Below are 17,050 nucleotides of genomic sequence, written 5' to 3'. Positions count from 1 at the left end.
TGCCAGGTTTGAATGAATGTCATAGCCTTAAACCTGTTTTAAGTCAAAGGAAATTGAAACCTTGAACTGACTGCATGCAGTACATGTTTTTTCTTTAGGTCATTCACTGTGTATTGGTTTATTGATATGTCTGTCAATGATATTTTAGTACTATTTTCTCTGTGAAAGAGCTTGTCTTGAATACAGTTTTTATCTTGCCTCCTGTGGTTGTTGAACAGGTTTTTTTGTTTTTTACCATTTTTATCTGTGGAGACACAGACAAGATTGCTGGTCATATACATAATTCCACTGGGTTGGGTAAAACAAATGAGCACTTAAGTCATTATCTTTCAAAAAAAGGCATAGAACAGTCAGCAGAACCTCAGGGCTTCTGGTGACCTGGTAACTCCTATCATCCAGGCTATATAAATGGATTTTAACAAAGGCTTAGTTGTTGCATCTGCCCTGAACCCACGGAGACTACAATTGACAATGCTCAGAGTTGTGCACAGATGGTCAATGGGGATAGTGTCCTCATTATTTCTTGTCTTTCATATCTTAGAGGCATGTACAAATAGTCATTATAGCTTGTCTAGGGGGAGTGAACTGCTTAAGAGCAACAAGTTGGACTACATTGCTATGATCATTATTGTTCCACTTTGCTCACAGTAAAACATTAGAGGTGGGTGGTGCAGATGGTGGCATTTCTTTCTTTACACACACTTTTTGTTCATCCATTCATTGGATCAAAATATTGAAAAAAAAGTTTTTAAATGTATCTGAGACCTCTGGCTTAAATCAGTTGATACAGTGCTGTATTGCAAGGATGTAAGAAAAGAAAGGTTGAATAGTAGCTCTGAATTTATTTCCTTGGTGCTGCTTTTTGCTCATGCCATCACTGGCTGAAAAGGCACTTTAAAAAATTCTAAAACGAAATCAAAAACTCTGGAAAAACTATGGATTATGGATGCAGACTTCCAGGTTAATGCAGTTATTTTCCTCAAAGTCATTACAAAGCATTACTGACCAGTTTCAGTGTATTGAAATGATGTAGGAAAAAGTGGAAGAGTAAGACAGTTTTTGCAGACTTTGTGTACCTCACAAGCAAACTACTGTGCCCATATTCTACCCCAGAAAGAACAAGAACCTTCTCATAGCTTGTATGATTTAAGGAGATCAGTAGTACGGCTAAGAAATGCATCATCCTCTCTGTGCTAAAGGTATTAAAGTGTGCAAAAGGGAATTGTTTTTGTTAAAACAAAACCAAACAGCACTCCAAAGGATAAATGCCTTGCTGAATGAAAAGAAGCTTAAATAAAATAATCCAACAGTGTATACAATGAAGCAAACACATAAAAGGACCATAAAAGTAAATTTCAAGCATGTTTATTAAAACGAACCCAATGCACAAGAACAGGTAAGCACTTTCACAGTTAGCTTCATCAGATCAAAATATTGCACACCCCATAACCAAGTTTAAATACAGCAACCTGGCCAATCAAACTACATGATGAAAGTCACATAATAAAAAAATGGTAAAAATCAATTAATAAATCACATGATAAAAAGCATTGGGTTGTACCTTAAATACATATTGAGTACAATATAAAACAGGAGTTTAACTAACTTTCACCATGAAAACATATGCAAATAACAAAGTGTTTAAGGTGTCTGCTAACTGCCTTACCCAGCATGTGTTTTACCTCACTATTATGTGGGTAAAATTGATAGGATGTTCAAAGGCAGGATTAGGGAACATCTATACAACATAAGGATAGGTTCTAGGAACAATGCCCTATCTAAGCATGTTATGTAAGACGGGGTTAGTCATGCCTTCCGTTTTTTGGCCATTAACTGTACCTTTCCTAGTATAAGAGAAGGTGATATCAGGAACTGCACTGGGAATAAAGAAGGGAGATGGATTATCAGACTTAGGGCAGATAGGAGGAAAGGCTTAAATGAAAAAGCTTCCCTCAAACTTGTATTGAAATCTAGGCATTTAAAAGTGCAATGACTTTTTAACTGATGGTTTTATGATTATATATACATATATTTATGTATGTATATATATTTATATATATAAATATATGTGTGTGTGTGTGTGTGTGTGTGTGTGTGTGTATATATATATATATATATATATATATATATATATATATATATATATATATATATATAATTTATTTTTTTTAAATAGAATGTTGTTTTTTGTTATTTGCATATTTGCTTTCATGGTGAAAGTTAGTTATAAACTCATGTTTTATATTGTACTCAGTATGTGTTTAAGGTACAACCCAATGATTTTTATCATGTGATTTTTTTTAATCATGTGATTTTTTTTTTTTTTATCATTTGATTTTTTTTTTTTATCATGTGACTTCCATCATGTAGTTTGATTCACCAGGTTGCTGTATTTAAACTTATTTATGGAGTGTGCAATATTTTGGTCTAATGAAACTAACTGTGAGAGCACTTACCTGTTCTTGTGCACTGGTTTTGATTTAATAAACATGCTTGAAGTTTACTTTTATGGTCCTTCTATGTTTGCTTCATTGGTATACACTGTTGAATTGTTTTTGTTCTTTACACACTTTTTCTAAATACCTAGATTTCTTATTTTGGCCAGATTTTTATCAATCCAAGGTAATATAAGAACAGTGGCACATTTTTTTTAGAGCTAGTCCAGAATATAATTCTCTGACTACTCTGTTTCCACTGACTTCATCTGATGTTGCATACCCTGTGATGCATTGCTTCCCTCCCTTCAGTTTTGTTCCATTGTCTTCACTATCCTGTACTTTTTCAACACTGTTTTCTTCTTTGTTTTTTTTTCCATTTCCATTAACCTATTTCATCCTTGTTTTCTGATAATAACCTACAAAATCCACAAAATAGTCATTGATTACATCTACCTGCATATTTTCTAAAGCTAAACTATGAACCAGTTGTCTTTTTTTTGTCTCTGATTTATGGTTCCTCCATTTCTTTTTTACTCTTTTTTACCTTGAGTCGTACCATCCTGCCTTTATTGCTCCTTGTCTGTTTACTGCTGAATACGGTCATGCTGTTCTCAGGTTCCAGATGATGTATTCCAAGGCATGTGGTGCTTTTCACTTCCTCCACAATGCAATACAATATAGATTGCATTAAAGAGTATTTCTGACAATGTTTTATTTGTCTAAATGATGAAAAACTAGTGGAAGAAGTGGGTCTTTGGAGAGTAGAGCAGGGAGATAACTGTTCACTGCTAATTAAAAATGACCATAAAACGTGAAGCAAAACTTCAGGCACAAGATCACTTTCATGAGTTATTATTAAGCATGTTTTTATAGCATGTTCATGTGCTGTTAATAACATGCATATTTACATGTACATAGAATTTGGCAGTAAAGGATTCCAAGTAGGTGGAGGGATTGACAAAGGTGGAAGGACTTTTTGAATCTTATCAGATCATTACTCAGGTTTAGTAGATTAGCCTTTGCTTAGGTTTAAGTTTTATAGTGAATGTGACTGTCTTATCATCTGGTTTGGTCATGGAGGGGGAGCAGAGATGCTCCTTATTATAAAAGATCAAGTCTAGGATTTTAGTTCCCCCTTTGGGCTATGGACTAACTTTTTCAAAGTTTGCACTGATGAAGTCCAGAAATCACTGTGTATACATACTTGAGGATGTTTAAATCTCACAGTTTATGTGGAGAGATAGTTGAAGTTTCCAAAGACAATGGTGTTTCTTTTAATACACCCAGCATCCCTACTGGTTAAGTAGGCGGTCCAGTTCAAATGGGAACATAGAGAGGGTCCTGTAGTTATATATAATGTGATAAGCGATTTTGATTATAGTATGTTGCACATGGAAGAGTTCCAGGTCATTATCTTGTGTAACTAGTGTCTTCTTCTAATGCAGTAGGCATTGAAGCCCTGAACTGATGGAATTATTTTACTGGTCTTAAACCAGCTCTCTGTGATGCTGCATATATTGATGTTTTTCTAAGTAAGTACTGCCAGTAGGGTGAGGACTGGCTGATGTTTAGGGGTTGCACATTTAGATGCAGACTGTGCTTCATTTGGGGCATCAGCTTTACAGTAATTCAGAGATAAGTTAATGCTGAATGGCCTTCCTTCTGACTGAATGGGGAGTCCCTCACCCCTTGCCCCAGACATTTTCTTTGTCAACAAAGATGAGAAAGTAAAGGTGCAAATGGAGAAAGAGAGGGAGAAAAACCCAAGGAACCTGACAAAGGTAAAGAGAGATAACAAGGAAAGCGACCAGATATATACATAAAAATATCCCAGGTCTGTTGCAGAAGTCCAGCCCAGCCCCAGAAACACTAAGGTGTTTAGATCCAGAGTGTAATTGGATCCAATCACTGTCAGTCCCTTTACATCACTGGAACCACTGAGTACAAGGCTTCATTCCCCATACCTCTAAGAGCAGTGCTCGTCTTGGCCACCTCTGGTGGCTTAATCCTATATGTCTCTTTTTTGTAGAGGAGTCTTTCAGAAGCTGTCATTGACAGGATGATGCAGAAGTTCTTTCAGACAAAGATTCAGTTTGGAGTCACCCTAGTTCTGTCTTCTTCTGGGGCTCTGGGCACAGACTTGCTACTGGTTTCTCCTGTTCCAGTCAGACTGTTGAATCCGAAGCCCACAAATCTGAGTATGGCCTTAGAGCACCACCTTTGGAGTTGATAGCTTTTTCAACTTCAGTTTTAACAGTTTCTATTACTGTATCAACTCTGGAAATGTCAGATCAGGACGAGACTAGAAACCACAGCACATGAGCTGAGGCCTGGGGGGTGGTAGTTAACTCCAAAGTTCTTGCATCTTCCTCTTCTACTCAGTACTTCTGTGCTTCACAGCTCAGCAACATTGTAGGGCTGAAAGCCAGTTCAGTACTGAGGGTACCCTAATCTTTCCCCCTGCTGATCAGGTAGCTGCTCCCTCGGTCCCAATTTCTTCTTTGGCTTTTGGGACAATTGAGAGGGTACTCTGCAGGTCAGGAGAGTATGGGACTCTACCACACTTGGCTTTATTTTAACCTTCCATGGATCCTATTTCTGTATCCACTCATCCTGATTGACAGAGACAAGCAGCCCCCTTCAGCCTTGGGGATTCTCACTAGGTGAGCTCCACATCTGATTTTGAACCTTCCTCAAAAATTGACACATGGAGGGGGCTTGCAAGAAAATGGACTTGTAAAAGGAGTCAGTCACTGAAGACACAGATTTTCATGAGAGAGAGGGCTCCCAATGATCCTGTCTAGAAGACATACCCTTTGCAGACCATCTGAAGTTAATGAAACAAGGAGTACCTGGTCCTCTGAAGCTCCTTTTCATGAGGAGTTAGTGTTCTTTGAGGTATTTGTAGCTGGCTATTTTCCCTCATGGAGGTTTGCTTGTTCTCACTGAAGAACTTATAGAGCTAGTTTCCCAGTGAGCATGAATGGAACTTGATGTGGTGGAGCCAATCCCATGAAAACCTAGTAAGATTTTGGTAGCATGTAGGACTAAACTCCACTGGAGCAAGGGTCCTTAAGTAGATGCTATGATACTTGCAGCTGCCACTTAGAAAGAGCTGTCTGAAGAGAACATGTCTGTTCATCCCCTCAGTAAACTTTGACTTTGGATAGAATTGGGAAAGGATGTATGCTTCAGTGGCATTTGAACTAAAAGTGCTGAACTACCTAGTTCACATGACACATTTTTGGAGGGAGTTGACAAAAGAACTGACAAAATTCCTCTTGAGAAATGTACCTGTGGTAGTCTAAAAGTCAGTGGAATCCCAGTTGTCTGCCCTCTAGTCAATGACCAATGTGTCCACGCATCTGCTTTTGAATGCCTTTGATGGTACAGCCAAGGCAGCAGGGACCAGCACTGCTATTTGTTAGCATGCCTAAATGTGCATTTGAGACTTTGTGGTTGACTTCAATGTCCCCTTTGATGGTTTGACTCTTTGGAACTAAAGTGATGGAAAGCAAGCCCCTGTCTGTAGTTGGAAAATGCTTTTCCATCCCAAAAAGGACCTTCTCCTGAAACCAGAAAGGGGGGGGGGGGGTAAAACTCTCTTTTCAAAAATCCTAGTGTTTTTGCCAGGATGGTTCTGCAGATAGACCCTCTCAGGGAAGAGTGAGGAGTGATTTTAATGGATGTCATACCTGAGGCAGAGGAGGACTGCAAAATCAGGGAGTTCATGGTCAATTCACAGAGAAACCCTACCAGTGGACCTGGATGGTTGCCCAAGTACTGCATACTTGGGGGCTGTCAGGGGGCACTTAATCCCTATATCCACAAGTCAGGCAGGCCATCACTAGAGATTTGTGGTTGGAGAAGATAATCACCAGGGGCTATGTTATTCTTTTTGATTCCCTTTCTCAGAAAAAGAAGAAAAAAAAAAAAAGAAGAAAATTCCATATGTTCTGCCCAGCAGCTGGAATTAGCAGCAGCAGAAGTTTTAAAACTGCTATAAAAGAGTGTCATTCAACATGTCTCCCATAACAATCAGGATCTGGAGTCTATTCAAGATTCCTTTTAGTTCCAATGAAAACAGGGGACCTAAAGCTCATCTTAGACCTATGCTCCCTCAACCAGTTCATGAAACAGAAAAAAGAAATCGGATGGCCGCAGTACTCCAGGATGTGTAGTACCATATCAAGATATCAAAGCATTCAAGAATATTTCTCCATTTCTGCCTGGTAGCCAATCATTTCCATTTCAGACCAATGCCCTTTAGTCTCACCACAGCCACCAGAGTGTTCATCAAATACATGGAGGTGGTTGCGCTATATTTCAGGCTGCGGTGCTTCCAATTATTCCTGTATTTGGACAATTGGTACCTTAGTGCACCAATCAAGGGTCTAATAGTTCATTGCAGGAACTTCTTGCACCATCTAACTCCACAGCTGGGAATTAGCTGCCAATTTTGTCAAGAGTCTTCGGACTCCAGTGCAGTCAAAAGAGTTTATAGGTTATATCTGGAGAAGAATATTCAAATAGAAAGGCTCTCACAATCCAAAATCTTGTCTCTGCATCCAGTTGCTTCAGAGGTTATTACCCTTGTCTACTAGTAAGACTTATTCTCCAACTTCTGGGCTCGATTGCTCCCTTGATCTTGCTAGTCCATCAGACAAGGTATTATATGAGGGGTCCTGCAATGGACACTTTCTGTTCAATGGTGTCTAATGCCTCATCCCTTTCATGCAACAATATGTTTCACACAGATATGCAGAAAATACACCAGCTAGTGGTTGAGCTCCCCTATGGTATCATGGGGGCCAATCTTCCTCCCCAGCACCCCTAGTAGCCACAATGACCAGGGACACTTCCCTATTGGGATCGTACAGAGCATTTTGAAGGGAAGACTCTTTAGGGTTCTTGGTCGATTACAGACTCCAGTGTTCGCATCAATGTCTTGATGATAAGTGGAGTTCTCCTAGCATTGCAGGCCTTTCAGAACATCGTCTTCAAGGGTGTGATTTCCATCAAGCAGAAAACATGGCATTAGTTCATATAGCAACAAGCAATTAGGAACCCATTCATACCCATTGTGCTAGGAAACCATGAAAATGTAGCAGTGGATGATGCCTTCCTGTCAGTTTTTAATTGCAATGCACATCCCAGGGACTTCAAATGTTCTGGTGGACAAAATGAATAGGTATATTTTTCTGCCCTACCAGTGGTCCCTCAATCAGACAGTGATGACAGATTTTCAGTCACTGGGGCCAATCTTGCTCCAATCATTTCGCTTTGTGCCTGAACAACAAATGCATCAGTTACGTTGCCCTGATCCCTACACAAAGACAGACATCAAGGGACACTGTACTCCACAACTGGCCCTAAGCCTCCTTTATGCATTCCCCCCCCTTTCCCCTAATAACAAAGTTTATTCAAAAAGCCAGCAGGTATCCTTATTGCTCCCTTCTGGCCCTGGCAGGTTTGTTTCCCCTTTCCTGGCCTTATCCGATACAGGCTTTAGTTGTAGGACTGTCATCAAGATCTTCTATATCACCCATCTGGTTTGCCTAACCAGAACCTAAAAATGCTGAAATTAGCTGCATAGTTTCTGCAATTTTAATGGTAGCCAGGGATGCTAAGGTATCTGCCCCAATTATTCAAATTTTATCCTCCTCACAAGAAGCAAATGCCAAAACTGTTTATCTTAGTAAATGGAAAAGATTTACAATATGGTCTTCCTTAAGATTTTAGATTTTTTGGTAGAATTGTTTCACAAAGGATCTAGTTTTTTTAGCTACTGAGGTACAGTCAGTAGCCATTTTCAATTTTCACATTGAGTAGAATTAGACTTCTATTGCTTTTATAAAGACTTACAAGGCTTTTTGACAGGTACCTTCCTTTTAATACTACCAATCAGAGATTCAGTTCCACCTTGAGATATTACTATCATACTTCAGGCTTTGACAGTTCGAGCTTGCTTTTCCTGTAGATATAAAATTTATTTCTTGGAAGACTTTCTTTTTGGTGGCTATTACTTCTTTGAGGAGAGTTTCAGAGTTGCTCTATCATGTAAACTTTTTTTTTTTGGTTTACTGTTAAATCTCACTGCTCCAAATGTCACGTGTACATATCCCCAAAACCTTCCTCGAAAGCCAGTGTGCCAAACACCAACATACATGAACATAACACTGAACAATGAAACTACCTACCACCCAGGAACAGGCACTAATATGGATCCAGAAGAGTGACAAGTTCAGACAGTCCATAATGCTGGTATTTGACATGCCAACTGTCAACATGCAGGATTCGCACAGCTAGACTTGACCTTTGAAGTGGTGAGTTTGTCATAGTGAAACTTTTTTCTTCAAAAAGACAGAGATTATTTGAAAATAACTCCCCACTTTTAAACAGAGGTGGCCTCTAAAGCAAACTCAGTCTACCATTTTTTTTCCAAAGTTCTCCGCCAAAGGGAGGGGAATATACCCTATATTTACTAGCATTCATCAACAACTTAGGTTTTATTTACACAGGATAAAGGATACCAGAAAGTCTGATCAACTCATCCTTGCATTTTCAAAAGCTAAGCTGACCAAGGAGTTTCTAAAGTAACGTTGTCCAGATGGCTTTTTGACTGTATTATCAGGGATTGGTCCATGTGCCAGCTGTAAATGTTGCTCATTTATAACAAGGGAACTTAGTTTGATTTTGGAAAATGTGTTACAGAGTAGGGTCATTTTTCAAAACGGAAATTGTGGCACGTGTAGATTGATTAATTTAGTTAAATGTGATGATTGTCTGGCTTTCTATATAGGAAAGGCTGATAGAGCCTTGAAATCTAGAATATATGAACATGTTTACAGCATTACTATAAAAAAGGAGACTAGTGCACTGTATAAACATTCCACTGTTTGTAGCACGTTAACTCAATTTACATTTGATATTTTAGAAAGTATAAAATTGAATCCAAGAGGCGGTGACTGGAAAAGGTTATTAATGAATGGAGAATTGATATGGCAGCTTACGTTGAATCCCACATTACCCCCAGTTTAAATGAACAAGTGTCTCTGAAACCAGTTTTAAATGAAAAGGCAGCTTTCATATAAAGAGGTTTACTTACTTTTCTACTTTTACTGTTTTTAAAGATTTTTTTCAATGGTTGTTTAATATGAACTTGGGGAAGAGAGAAAACCTAAGTGTTTTATTTTTAAAAGCATTTTTTAAAAAGCTTTTTGAATGTGGGTTGTTGTTGAATATGGACATGTAATATTATTCTTTTAGAATAGGGATGGGACTTTTAAGAGGCATTATTTTATGCAAGTATTTAATTATTTAATTGGTTGATTTAGGATGGATGGAACTTTGTCAAGGTATTTATAGTGTGCATTACATTTTGAATGTGTATCTGATGAAGTCTTTATGGGAGGAAAATGCTTATCATTGTTGGACTTTTATTTTAATAAACTGACAGATTCAAACCTTTGTGAAAGTTGAATCTGGCATTTATTTATTTTGTTACTGGTATGTTTGTGTTTATGTTAAGACTGAATTGACTTTACCTGACAAACCAAAGGCACATTCTGCCAGATCTTTGGCTGCCTCTACTGCCTTTTTAGGTAGGGTTGATGAGACTTATGCTTCAGCAACTTTGTCTACGGTTCATACCTTTGTGGCGCACTACAAGTTGGATGTAGAATCCAGGTCCTACACATACTTTGGTTCCACCATACTCAGAAATATCCTTCCTTAGGACCACTCAGGTTTTTCAGGTAGCTTGGGAATCTGCCACAGTTGTTAAATCGGATGAGAAATACAACATTGGATACAAAAGGTATGTACTTACTATAATGCTAGATCCATGTTATCTTGATTCATCCAGTTCAACTTCCCTCTCTCCCTTTGCCCCCCATCCTAAATTGTCATTTGAAGGGGCCCATTCTTTTTTAGACAGCCTTTCTGACTGTTTTTTTTTTTTGTTTTGTTTGTTTTTTTTTTTTTTTAATTTCTTCGTCATCCAGGATGTTCCGTTAGATCTGTATTTATGCATTCCTGTAGGAAATTTATAACTATAAGAATGCAGACTTGATCTGAGGTAATCTGGAACGAGAGTGAATTCAGGGCAGGGAGGGCTTCAGTTTGCAAGCTCTTGAAAAAGTGGTGAAGTCAGATCCAATGACCCAATTGTTGAACCAGACAAAATAAGACAACACTGATGTAGCACTATGGTAAGTACATAACTTTTGAAAAGAAAAAATTAGGAAGGTTTAATACCCACTGAAACATGGCTTCATAACTTACAACTCTTATTCAACCCCAAAAAGACAAAACTGCCACTTTTTACCCAAATCCTTCTCTCATGAAAAAAAAAAAAAAATTAAAGTCCTCTCTCCTGATAATACAACCATTGAAGTCACTTCTTATAGCAGATTATTAGGGGCGATAGCAGCTGATAATCTTACATTCGACCTGCATATGCAAAATTGCATAAGAAAAATGCATCAGACATTAGGGATACTTAAAAAAGCCAAAAACTTTCTCAGTGATGCAACTAAAACTATACTTGCCACTATTTATCACCTCCCCATACTTCTTTATGGTCCTCCCATCCTCACTAACCTCCAGGCTCACAAAAATTAAAACTTGAACAATTCCATGATAAAGTTAATACATTTTCAACAGCTATTCCTTTCAGAACCCACCACTATATAGCACTAAAAAGCCTAAATTGCTTAGAACTGCCTCACCAGCTAACATATACACAGCTTCTTGTCACCTATAAAATTATCCAGCATCCCTCTGCCTATCTAGTACTAAAAACATTCAACACAACTATGCTCCCAGTTGGTCATTGTGATGCAGTGACCAAAAACTCCTTGTCTGTCTACAAACCTATCAAATCTGCTGGACATTGTCTGTTCTCATACAAAGCTGCAAAAGGCTGGAACTCCTTATCTGTATCCATTAGGCCAATATCCTTCATCACTCTGAAAGATTTCCTTGCTAAAATCTATCTCTGTTCTTGCTCATAAAATGGGTAAAGTATATCCCTAAATGTGAACAAGTACCTTGTCATTTCTTATACCTCCTCACTCTCTCTTCTTTACTTACTTCCATACTTCTGTCAAACTCTCTTGCCTGACTTTCTCCCTAAATATACCATAAGCCTGTTTTTCCCTTACTTCATATTGCAATTTCTTTTTTTATTAGACTAACGTACCTTTAATTTATCTGCAGACCATCTAAAATTTCTGTAAATATTAAATGACTGCCATATAGCTTGTGTTGATTCTTAACCAATGGTTTTATATTATGTCAAATGTGTTATAATTAAACTACAGATGTTTTTGTCTTATTTTTAAAAAATGTAAAATTATTGTTCTTAAAATGTTTTGTAAAAATTTGGAGCTTTTATCCCTGGGCCTGTGCTGAAAATGGGCTTCTACCGAGTCAGACTTTCCTGGTAATCAAATATAAACAAAGAAATAAATAAATAATACATTTTGTTTATGCCATATCTAAACAAACTGCGTTGCAGCCCTTACAGATGTGTGCTTTACAATGTCAGATAGGAAACTGAAGGATAGTATAAGGGAGTGGGGTAGGAATAAGGCGGTAATACTCATAAGGATATGAATTTGCCAAGAGCAGACAAGTAGATTCCAAGTTGCCCTGTACAAGGGTTCTTGGAATTAATTGAGGTTTTGGACCATTAATGGTTATTCCAGTTAGTGTAGAATTGTACTGAAATGAATACAAGAGTGTGGTCATAACCAGTGCAGGGGTATCACTGACATCCAGGTTAACATGCCGCTAGCTAACAGTGATTATTCCAGTTTGCAGATTAATGTACTGAGAATAGGAAAGATAAAATAGAAAAAAAAAAACAAAGACAATAGTGGGGAATTTTTGAAATGTGGATTATGCTGTGCTGTGGTGGGTGTCTATGTATAAGTTAGTAGATAGGGAGCAAATTAAGGGGTAAACAAGATAAGGGAATGGGGCACCTATGGCATACTCCAAATTATGGAAAGGAATGTGTGTAACAAGTAAGAGAGGAAAAAGAGGGTGACGACTGCTATGACTATTTAGGAATGTGATGCTAGCAATCAGAACAAAATGCAGTGTCTACTTGGTATTGGAAAGAAGGTGGTTGGGAGGTGGAAGAGTTACAATATAAGAAGGCCAGCAAAATTGAAACATGCATAGTAAGAACAGCAAACAGTAAATCTGAAATGGAGTTATCAGAAAGAATCAAAAAGGTAGGGATGGAAGGTCAATGTACGTAGCTAACAGAAAGGAGGAGGTGAGGTCAGAACTGCTCACATTTTGCAAAAACAGAAGAGAGATTGTTGAAGACTAAGAAAGTGTAGAGGAACTGAACTAACACTTTGCTTCAAACTTCACAAAGGAAAGGAAAGGCAGTGGACATGCTGGAAGGTAGGCAGAGCACAATGACAACAGCAGTGGCTAACACTGGACAAGTAGATGGGCAACTCGCTGCTCTTATTGAAAATGAAGCAGAACAAGATGGGCTGCTTCCTACAGACATCAGACACCTGGTCAGCGTGTGTATGTGTGTGTGTCTGTGTGTGTGTGTGTGTGTATGTGTGTGTGTGTGTGTGTGTGTGTGTGTGTGTGTGTGTGTGTGTGTGTGTGTGTGTGTGTCAGACAACCACAGGAGATCGTCAACAGATCTCTGGCTAGTGCAGGAAGGCCTTAGGAATGGAAGACAGCAACTGAGGTTCCGTATTCAGGAGATGTGGAATCTGGGAAATACTAGTCTTTTTCCTTTAAACAGTGATAGGCAAATTCAGAGACAGAATCCTGAAGGGAAGCTTCATATGTTTGTAGACAATAACATTCCCTACCAGCATGAGTTCAAAACAGGAAGAAGCTGTCTATCAAGCCTGATCCAGATATATGACAGGTTACAAATTTACTTGACAGAGGAGTGCCAGTAGACATAAGCACCTGCATTTCAGCAAGACTGTTAACTATGCCACAAAAATGACTGGAAAGCTTAGGAGTGGTGGTAGTTCAAAGACTGAAGAAATATAGCTGCGTGGTTAAGTGTAGAGAGAGAGATAGAGAGAGGCATATGTATATATAGATATAGATATGCAGATCATCAGGGAGTTTGGTCGACATCTGTTTAATCAACTGCATTTGCTCAATTATACAGATAGTCAACAAGTGTGAGAGATCGACAATCCCCTGGTAGGGGACTATTCCTTTTCCCTGGGGATTGGGTGATCTCAGAGTTAGTATATATAATTAGCAGGGGTGTGAGGGGCACAGCTCTCCACACTGTGGGTACAGGGGGGCTTGCCCCCCTGCAAAAAACAATGCTTTAAAGTTGCACGTGTTGAGGTTCCTCCTTGCTGCATGCATATTAGGTAGTTGAAGTTTTGTTTTTTGAAGAAGAGTAGTTTGGCTTCAGATGTCGATGTACATTTTAGTCAACCAACTGAAGGTAAATCAGATATAGATATCGTTGGATAGATGGGTAGTCAGCCAATCAACATATCGTTGGGAGACGGAAGAAAATGGGCATCTCCCAACTAAATCCATATCCATGTTAACACACAGTGAATTTGCAAACTCTGTATAGCGACAGGACTGAATCCTGAAACAAAGCATTTTGCACTAGTTATACTATAGTGCATTAGTGACATTTATGCTAGTATAAATCAACTTAAAACAAATCATTGTATTAATCACAGACATAACAAGTAGCAAGACAGCATAGTTAAATAGTAATTAGCATGGCTGCCTCTTGGCACTTGGTTCTCCAGTTTGTTTAATCTACATGTCCTGCCTGTGTCCCTTTGGCTTTCACCTCAAATACCACTTTGCTATCACATTCCAATCATTTGCATGAGGCAAATTGGTGATCCACCAAATTGCCTGTGGATGTGGATGCTGTTTCAGAATATCTGTCACTTCATCCTGTGATGGACTGGCAACATATCCACAACAATTGTGTCTGCCTTGGGTCCACTGAGTGCTTAATTAGGATCTGACTTCAACATATCCTGAAATGGATGTAAATGGACTTGGTCAATGAAGGAATGAATGAACAACAAGTAACATTCTTACACCCTTTGCCTCATATGCATACCAGACTAAAGGAATACAATATCTATAGTTTTATTGTTAAAGAATAAAGGAATAGAATGCCTATAGTTATATTGTTAATACTTCCAAGAAAAGGTATGAAATGCGATGATAATGTTTTATAAAATAATGAGTCAGCAACATTGTTGTGTTTAAACTGGCCTTCAAGAAAGAATTTGTTTTTAATACATTTTCTGTAAATCACAGAATTTGGTTTTAATATAATTTCTCTAAATCAGATGTTCTATCAAAACAGTTTGATAACATATGACCTGTTGCTATTTACAACACAGATTAATAAATCTGTCTTAACATTTTAACTGTATTGCATATTTATGAAATATATATATATCTTTAATCATTATCTGTGATTCTGTAGCATCCACTTCCATGAGTTATACAGTCATACACGTTTTGATATCCTAAGTAACATAATTTTTCTTTCTTTTTTATTATGACAGTTGCACAAATGGAAAAGTTGCTCCAAGTTGTCAGTTATGTGATGGCTACTGTTATAGTGGAGGAACATGTCAACTGGACTCAGACACTAGTTTGCCTGTCTGTTTGTAAGTATCCTAAATGGCTATATGAGAGCGTTACAATATACAGCACTGCATACAATATAAATGTATTGTGACTGTTGCATCAAAAAAGTTCATAAAAGTTTAGTTCCTTATAGTATTAACTTTAAATTAGCATGTTCATTTTGTTATAAACTTGGTTACATATGTTAAAGAATGAGCTGTAAGTCTCAAGTTTGTTATTTTTTGCTTTTGCTGGCTTTTATTGTTATCTTATATTTGTACTTTACAGTATGAAGAGTTCTTACTTTGAGGAATAATTGCTTTTCTACTTCCAGACCTATAAAAAGTTGCAGTCTTTTACTAAGTAATAATTTTCACCACAAATGCCTGGTGTTTCTGTTTCTTCTCAAATAACCTGTATTGTATGATATATTTAAAAATGCAGCTTGCAATATTTTCTGATCATAAAATAAAAGCAATTATCTTAACACACAAAACTTGAAATACATTTTAATAACACGTAGCCATTAATCATAGGACCATAAGATCATTGGAGGTTACTAGGCTAATGGCCCTGGGGCTCTTACAAGCCTAGCCAAGAGTTTATCCCCAATAAAGAAACCTCAGTCAGCATCTGTCACCCCTCTCAATGAGGGACACAGGTGGAACCCTCGGGACAAATTTTTGATTTCACATCCACTCACCAAGGTTGTGTTTGAAAAGGGACAGTGTTGTACTCTGTGTGACGTGTATGAGGAGTCTATTCCAGAGAGGGGGCAGCCTCAGGAAGACAAATCTGTCTCTCCAGCAGGTTTTATTAATGTATACTAGATTTAGGCCTTTTGATTGGATAATGCACGAGAAGTTAGATGTATGGATGTGGAGCATCTCTAGTAGGGTAGGGTCTGAGATTGTCTTGTAGGCGAGAGACAGACCACCTCTGAGCAATCTGTATGATACCGAGTAGAGTGATAGTGATTTAAGCCTGTCCACATAGGACAGTTGTTGGAGACCATCGATTCTATTTGTGAGGTATTTCTGTGGCCTTTCCAGATGGTGCAGGTGTTTGGAGAGGTACATACCAAATGGGGCATTGTACTCAATTATTGTTTTAATGAGAGAGGAGTACAGAGAGGTAATAACCTCCTTTTTTCCTAATGCCATCCCTTTACTTATGAGATGAACCAAGTAAAATGTGTTTCTGACCACTGCCACTACATGATGGTCAAATGTGAGATTGTTGTCAACATGTGTACCCAGGTCTCTCACAACAGGTTGTATGCTTAGGGGATTGCTGTTGATGTGGTAATCAGTAGGGGCTGTGTTTTTTTTTTCTGAATGCTATGTCAATATATTTTTTGCATTTAACTTAAGGCCATGATTTTGGTACCAGTCATCTGTTGCTGTGAGACCCTCTTGTAGTATGTTACCATCATTTGAGGAGTTAATGACAGCACCCAACTTACAGTCATCCACAAACTTGGCAAGCCACAGGCCTTTTGTCTTTGATTGAATCTCTGAGAAGTAGATGCCAAACAATAGGGGTCCCAGGACAGATTCCTGGGGAACACCACTAGTGACAGTTCTGCTGTCAGAGTTGGAGACACCTATTTTGACCTTGTTGGTCCTATTGGTGAGCCATTTGGCCACCCAGCTGATGAGATAAAGATTTACGCCAAGCTGAGTTAGCTTTTTGATGGATGTTCGTGTGGGAGATCATAGGATCATAGGAGGTTACTAGGATATTAGCTGTGAGGCCCTTATAAGCCTAGCCAAGAGTTTAGCCCATGTTTAGACAAATTAGAACCCAGTCCCCCTGTCCAGCAGGGACATGGGTGGAATCTCAGGGGAATATTTTCTGTTTCCCATCCAGTTTTCCAGATTGTGCTTAAAAAGGGGTAAAGAGGTACTCTGCTTGATGTGAAGAGGGAGTCTATTCAATAGATGGGGGAGTCTCTGGGACACAAATCTGTCCCACCATCA

The 17,050-nt window shown here is 38.4% G+C and overlaps 1 protein-coding gene across 1 annotated transcript in view; it reads left to right on the top strand.

The window, feature by feature from the left end:
• LRP1B (LDL receptor related protein 1B) overlaps window positions 1-17,050 on the top strand; it is a gene marked incomplete at its 5' end in the record, with an annotated part of 5,941,474 nt that overhangs the window by 5,645,805 nt on the left and 278,619 nt on the right. The window contains one exon of the mRNA XM_044073672.1: window positions 15,005-15,109. Within this exon, the coding sequence (XP_043929607.1) occupies window positions 15,005-15,109 (105 nt within the window). The remainder of the gene's footprint in view (window positions 1-15,004; window positions 15,110-17,050) is intronic.

Source organism: Protopterus annectens, chromosome 6.part0 (genome assembly GCF_019279795.1).
Source record: "Protopterus annectens isolate FY-2018-M chromosome 6.part0, PAN1.0, whole genome shotgun sequence".
Classification (NCBI taxonomy): domain Eukaryota; kingdom Metazoa; phylum Chordata; order Ceratodontiformes; family Protopteridae; genus Protopterus; species Protopterus annectens.
This window is presented reverse-complemented; position numbering and strand designations above follow the sequence as displayed.